General features: G+C 36.6%; 1 protein-coding gene and 1 pseudogene across 3 annotated transcripts in view; one reads left to right on the top strand and one right to left on the bottom strand.

Moving 5' to 3' along the window:
- The window catches only part of LOC122260911 (cytochrome P450 2L1-like), a 7629-nt pseudogene extending 2853 nt beyond the window's left edge, over window positions 1–4776 (top strand). The window contains exons 5-11 of the transcript XR_015192252.1: window positions 1315–1533; window positions 1763–1959; window positions 2147–2261; window positions 3600–3780; window positions 3979–4096; window positions 4266–4403; window positions 4544–4776. The product of XR_015192252.1 is annotated as a cytochrome P450 2L1-like (transcript). The remainder of the gene's footprint in view (window positions 1–1314; window positions 1534–1762; window positions 1960–2146; window positions 2262–3599; window positions 3781–3978; window positions 4097–4265; window positions 4404–4543) is intronic.
- A 1898-nt stretch (window positions 4777–6674) lies between these two features.
- LOC122260908 (cytochrome P450 2L1) overlaps window positions 6675–7500 on the bottom strand; it is a 9612-nt gene continuing 8786 nt past the window's right edge. For both annotated transcript variants that reach the window (XM_043028368.2, XM_043028367.2), the window contains exon 11: window positions 6675–7201. In XM_043028368.2, the coding sequence (XP_042884302.2) occupies window positions 7017–7201 (185 nt within the window). In that variant the 3' untranslated portion in view covers window positions 6675–7016. The remainder of the gene's footprint in view (window positions 7202–7500) is intronic.

Raw genomic sequence — 7500 nt, 5'->3', positions numbered from 1 at the left:
CAGTGACATGATATACCTAGTTTATTCAAATCGTAAGTTTGATGCATATTGTTTTCCTGTATTTTTTTTTTTTTTTTTTTTTTTTTTTTTTTTTTTGTAGTGTCTTCTGTTTGCGTTTAGTTTACATAGACTTCATAACAGGGGAATAATGAATAGGCTGTATTTAAAAACGATCTTAACCCTCACTTCGCCTGTTTAGAAAACATGATTTCCTCTTTGATGCCATAACTAGAGAACTGTGCAAACGAGACATCAGTGCGATGCGCTTTGGTTAAATCAAAAGAGTTAAAACAGAAAAGTATATTTTGTATCATTCAAACTCGATGTATCCGATAGATTAGCCTTAATGTACAGAGGAAGAATGATTTCTAAATTCTGTAATCAGCCAAATTACCAACAGTGACATGTCTCGCCGACTAATCATTTCGACGCCCCCCCCCCTCTCTACCGAATAGAAAGCGAATTTCCGATTACGACAGGCGCGACCACTCGTTTCGTAACCACTAGTCCCAAAAACAGTGGCGGAATTGCGGGTGGTGGCCCCCTCCCCATATTTTTGAAGAATAGATAAATTGGGGGCCTACTGTGAAATTTTAGCGCACGGTGTTAATCCACATTGAGATATGGGTTGCTAACAAACATTTAAACAACACCAATGGTATGTAAATGGTAATATCAACATGCACGATGCGTGGTCATTGTTTTGATTTGTGATCAGAAGTCGGAACATTCTTATTTTGGTTATAGTGATAGTTCAGTTCTGAACGCGTGCGGGAGTGTGTGTTTAATTGGTCAAATTTCAACATAACAGACACCTAGTTAGGTCACTGCTCAGACACGACGGGCAGCGCCGCCTGTGAGCACCCTTCCTGAAAGTCGTTCTTGGTCCCCTTTCTGCCATTCTTCCATTCTTCATAGTCGCCCTGGACCACAGAAAGTGTAATATGTCACAGTTATTGGGTGGAAGTTCATTTAAATTCCTATGTCCCCATACTCGTGATGTTATTGTACATAATAAGTCTAATCATAAACTGTGAGCACACGGTGTGATTAGTTGGATAGCGATACAAGCATTTTGCAAGAACCATCTGGCATACAGCAACTATCGTAAAATCATCTTTGACTCCATGCGTTCCTTACCTCGCATTTGGCAACTGACATAAAAATGTTACGTGAAAAACATCAGCGCTAACTCTTGCAATCATGTACCCTGCCGTAGGTGTTGACTGAAACCCTTGTACTTACGAAGGTACATAATGGCACTCAAATGGCACCTGTTATCGCAGTTATATGAATACATTTATTCTCACATAGGTGTTGGCTCAAGTAATGGCGCCCAATGGCATGCCAACCGGCGCTTCAGCCTTCGTCAGTTAAGGGAACAAGGAATGGGCAAATCCAAACTAGTGGCGGGAATCCAAGACCAGGCAAACAGGTTGGTTGAGAAGCTGAAACTCCAAGCCGACAAGGAAGAGCCAGTTCCACATGCTCTGAAGGTGGCCATTCTGAACGTCATTTGGCAAATGGTAGCCGGTAAGTGGTACTGTTATAATCTTAGTTCATTTTGATATACTTTGCATGGTCAGTGTAAACTCGTTATAAATTTGTTGCAATTTAAGGAAAAGGGTGAATATTATCATATATTGTTATCAATTGCGATAACGAAGGCAAAGTTTTATTGTTTAAGGTAAAACGTGTGGAATATAATCATAATATATTGTTCTCAAATGCAATAACGAAGGCAATTTCTTAATTGTTTAAGGCAAAACGTTTGAAATGGAAGATGAGAAACTGAAGGAATTTGAGAAACTTATGCAAGATTTCAATACTGCTTCCTTTCCGTTGGGATTTCTTGATTTCTTCTCTTGGATGAAAAAACTGCCAAATTCTGTCAAGGTGTATCTTTTTCACACGGATGTTCTAGAACATTTTAAAGAGAAATTCCTGGATTTCTTTTATGTAAGTATCAGTCGAACACACTGAGCTATGATTATAAGCTGTCATAATAAGGAAGTTTTGTATTAAACATCTCAATAACTTTAGCTTTCATGTTTTTATTATCATTATTATTATTATTATTATTATTATTATTCATTTATATAATTCATTTATCCCTCTTTACCTCTCGTCAAATGCCTTGTAACAGGAAGTGATAGAGGACCACAAGACCTCGTTTGACCCCAGTGACACGAGGGATCTTATCGACGCTTACCTTCTGGAGATGAAGGAGAACAACGACACTCCGGACGTCACTCGCAGTGGTCAGTGGTGTTGGCAGCAAGATGCCATAGGATGTGAAAGAGAAAAAGATGATAAACGAGAAAAAAATAAATGTGTATATATGTATATATATACATATATATATATATATATATATATATATATGTGTGTGTGTGTGTATATATATATGTATATATATATATTTATATATGTATATATATACATATATATTCATATTTATATATATATATATACATATCAATATATATATATATATATATATATATATATATATATATATACATATCAATATATATATATATATGTGTGTGTGTGTGTGTGTGTGTTTGTTTGTTTGTTTGTTTGTTTGTTTGTGTGTGTGTGTGTATGTATGTGTGTGTGTGTATATATGTGTGTGTGTGTATGTGTGTGTGTGTGTTTATGTGTATACACACACAGACACACACACACACACACATATATAAATATATATATATATATATATATATATATATACACATACATATATATACATATATATATATATATATATATATATATATATATATATATATATATATATATATATATATATATATACACAGATATATATACATATACATATACATATATAAACCTTGTGCATACCAGTGTTTACGTGTGAAGTCTAAGACTGGTAGTAAGACAGTGCACTCGCTTGTAAGAAAATAAGGAAGAAGGAAATAGTAGAAAGAGGAGAGCAGCAGTAGTGACAACAGCAACCGCAACATCAGCCGTAGTAGTAGTAGCAGTAGTAGTAGTTAAAGCGTTAGTAGTAGAAGAACGAAGTGTTTAATAGAAAGTCTGGTGTAGCCAAGAAATGTTATTTTGAATCTTGATAGAATTTCTGGTCAGGACCTTACATGTGGGACCTATTTAGTGACTTTGCAGTCTAAGCTGTTGTATCCGGGACCTTGTAAGGAAAACTACTCAGTTAACGTGGTAAATTAGAGGCAAATTAGCATGAATTGAACCATAAAAGATATCTGTCATTGATTGCACAAATATTACAGAATTAGGGATCGGCAGAAAAGGTTTCAATGAAGATCGGAGAGAGAAAGTTTTAGCGTTACTATAAGGTGGATCAATGATAAGATAAACAGCAAATAAGGAACTCAAAGTGTGGCAATGTACGTGATATATTATGCAACACAAAGACAGATTTCAGTCTGTCAGCGTCGTACCGTATAGGCTCACAATATGAGTTTATACTAAACATTATCAAATACTCTATTAAAACTAATACACATGATGGAAATTCATTCAGCTTTACCAAGACCAAAGCAGAAACAAAATGGTAATGTCGCCGCTCACCAGTTAATCTGAACCGCTCTTTTCAGACAAGGATTTGGCTCTACTGATTCTAGATATGTTCCTCGCTGGGAGTGAAACAACCACAAACACCCTCACCTTCATGATGCAATACCTGGCCATGCACCCTGATATTCAAAAGACGATGCAGGAAGAGATAGACCAAGTGCTGCCAAAAGGCACCCTGGCCACACTCGAGGACAAGGCAAGGTACCAGGAATAGAAGCCTTACATTCAGTGTGGTTCACTTCGTTTCATCAAACATTACATTGTGTGGAGAGGAACAGATCGAAAACATTTAAACCGGATACACGCTTTCGTCCACATATATATATATTCATGTTTATAAAATCCGGCATTTAATCTATCGTACTTTTACCACTTCTTCATCTTGGCATATACTTCCAGGTTGCCATACACTGAAGCTGTTTTGCATGAAGTTCTTCGTTTATCTTCACTTCTTCCCCTTGGAGTCCAGCATGTCGCTACGACAGACACGCAGCTGGGAGGATACAACATTCCGAAGGTGGTTTTTCTCGATTATTTAGTATTTCTGCATTATAGAACAGAGTAATCTAGACAATCGTCTCTTTGATAATGTGGAAAAAATGCGTAGGCCACTTATCCTAATAGCGGAAATATTTACGTGATGAAAAACCGGTGCTATAGACTGTATGTTAATTATCTATCCCCAGAATGCGGTAATCAACACAACAGCCATATCCATTCATAACGACCCGCGCCTCTGGGAGAAGCCTGAAACGCTCCTGCCTGAACGCTGGCTCGACGAGGACGGAAAGTTCAGAAAGAAGGGTTCCTGCCCTTTGGTGTTGGTGCGTACTGAGGTTGTCGTCGTTGAAATGTTGTGTTCATTGTGACTCTTGCTCGTGTCAAGTTAGTAACCTTTATTTTTTATATATGCTTTAAATTTAATTGTTTCTCTGAGGATTTGACACCAGTTGTCCTCCCGCAGGTAAGCGAGCCTGCCTCGGAGAGTCTCTGGCCCGCATGGAACTCCTCATCTTCTCCACAGCAATGCTTCAGAGTCTGAGCTTCGCCCCGCCGCCAGGATCGACCTTGGATCTCACAGCTGATCCCGCAGTGGCTATTTTCCACACCCCGAGGAAGCAAAACATCTGCATCACTGTTCGCTAAATGCATGTTCGTCACTTTGTTTCATCTTACAGAATAAATGATTTATTAGCTACAAGTATATATTAATAAATAAACATGATAAGCCTTTAATCATATTTGCCCTGGTATCACGATATCGGGCCAATCACGTGTTAGGACTGATAAGACTAATCCAAGCTGATTGCATCGATACATAAATCATTCTGAGTTTCAAGGACAGAATTCCTTTACGGTGCTACATTAAATACTGCTCGGCTAGAACCGAAAATTGTAAAGGCTTCCAAATGGACCGTCATCAAAACCATGTTTTCTTGGCCATGTGGAGATCCTTGCCAATGTCCCATCAAGCTGTGCTGGATCTAGGAAAGCATCCATAGGTACTTGTATTGGCCAAGTATTAGAAACTCTGGTATAATGCCAGATTTCCACTGCCGATAAGAGAATGACTGAATGAAAAATATTACAATGCCAAAGTATAATATCTTGAATAAAATAATTGAAATGGGCTGAAGGCACCTTAAGCTAGATCAAATAAAATTGTGTATGAAATAAAGTGTCACCTGGATGTCCTTCTATGAAACATTAACGGGAAAAAAATGAATTAAGAAAAAAAAAACAGCCAATGTCAATTCAAATGAATGAAGTGAACAGTTCTTAAATCCCATTCAACTATTACAAAAACTTTTCAGAACTTTTATCGTGACGTTCAACTCCTCTCAAGGTTTCTCTTTCTCTCTCTCTCTCTCTCTCTCTCTCTCTCTCTCTCTCTTTTTTTTTTTTTTTTTTTTTTTTTTTTTTTTTTTTTTTTTTTTTTGCTAGAATGAAAATCTGACTGAATATCCAAAGGACTTTGAACCAAAACAGATGTGTTGAATCCCTAAATTTTACTTCATTGAATGGTAACGGGGTTGTACTCTGATTAGCATTATAATAACACAATTAGGGGTGGAAAAAGCATCAGAATTAAAGACCAGGTACAGTCATCCATGCGTGTGTGTGTGTGTGTGTGTGTGTGTGTGTGTGTGTGTGTGTGTGTGTGTGTGTGTGTGTGTGTGTGTGTGTGTGTGTGTGTGTGTGTGTGTGTGTGTGTGTGTGTGTGTGTGTGGATGATAAGTTAAAAAGCCCATCAGAAAAAGAAAAGAAAGAGAGAGACAATGCAATATGAAACTAACGGTTTATACGCATACATTAATTCATAAATAGCAACAGCAGAAAAAAAAGTAATTTACATGCTGTAAAATATCAAAATACTTTTTATTCGCACTTATACTTGGAATGAGAAAGATATTAATGACTTGTTCATTTGCTTGTAATCAGAAACTTACGAACGTGTGCTTGCAATACATAATATCGGTGTTAATCGGCATGTTTGAGATAATTATAAGAGTATTTTAGGATGCTTTATATAATCTAAGCATCCAAATATATTGACAATGTAATATTTTGGATATCTATCAAGAACAACTAACGATATCAGCCGCCTATGCACAGGAGGCTCATTTGATTTAAAACGCTATTCATATTTATGACTAGACGTGACCTGCAAATAAACATTCTCTCTCTCTCTCTCTCTCTCTCTCTCTCTCTCTCTCTCTCTCTCTCTCTCTCTCTCTCTCTCTCTCTCTCTCTCTCTCTCTCTCTCTCTCTCTCTCTCTCTCTCTCGCTCTCGCTCTATGCATAAATCTATATCTATATTATATCTATCTACCTAATATATATCTATCTATCTATCTATCTATCTATCTCTCTCTCTCTCTCTATATATATATATATGTATATATAATATATATATACATATTTATTTATTTATAAGTATGTGTGTGTATGTATGTGTATGTGTATGTGTATGTGTATGAGATAATAATAATAATAAAAATGACAATAATAAGGATGATAATAATAGCTGTCTGTATAGTATTAATTAGCCATGATAACCATGATAATAAGGATATTAGTAATAACAGCAATGATAAAAATAATACTGATTTTACTAATAATAATTGTTATGATAACATTAACAAAAGGAATGATGACAGAACAACCCTCTATACGAAAAAAATGATAAAGTTAATAATTGTAATGACTTACCATATCTGGTAAATGTTGACTTACAAATATGCGTCTGATCAAAAGACTTGTTCTCCTCTTGTTTTCTTTATTTTGTTTCGTTTTTCTGGAATCATTCTACATTACTACGATAAGAGATACATATAAAATGATAAGTTAACCAATGATATAAGTTACAATACAGTTCAGGGGCGAATAATCACCTCGTCCTAAGAGGAGGTTTTCCCGGAAGCGCGTTTGCCTCTTCAGTTCCTGGCAGTGATGTAGATGTTTTGATTCCTTGGGAGGTGGAACATCGGCTGTTTGGGATCGGGTGTGATGTCCAAAGGCGATCCCGGAGGCGAAGATATATTGAAATTCTGGAACACAGCTGCGGTAAAGATGAGGAGCTCCATGCGGGCCAAGGACTCTCCCAGACATACACGCTTACCTGTACGGTCATTTTTAGAAAGAGGTTAAGTCGATGTATTTCACTTACGTAACGATGAATAAAAGAAAAAAAACAAGGGTGATATTATTAATCTGACATTAGTAAAATACACGAAAGAGAATAATCTGAATTATTTGTGCGTGAGGCATGTGTCCGGCACAAACGCCGAAGAAAGAAAGCAGAGTGACATATAAATAAATAAGAGAACAAAAGATACTAAACACCACCGACAATCTTTCAACCTCGAAGGACATGTCTGTGCAATGAAAGAGCGAAATACAATACGAAATGATGCCGCG

This window comes from Penaeus japonicus, unplaced genomic scaffold (assembly GCF_977035675.1).
Source record: "Penaeus japonicus unplaced genomic scaffold, GWHDUDI00000001_assembly GWHDUDI00000002, whole genome shotgun sequence".
Lineage (NCBI taxonomy): Eukaryota > Metazoa > Arthropoda > Malacostraca > Decapoda > Penaeidae > Penaeus > Penaeus japonicus.
The sequence above is the reverse complement of the archived record's forward strand: the minus strand, read 5'-3'. Positions and strand labels throughout refer to the sequence as shown.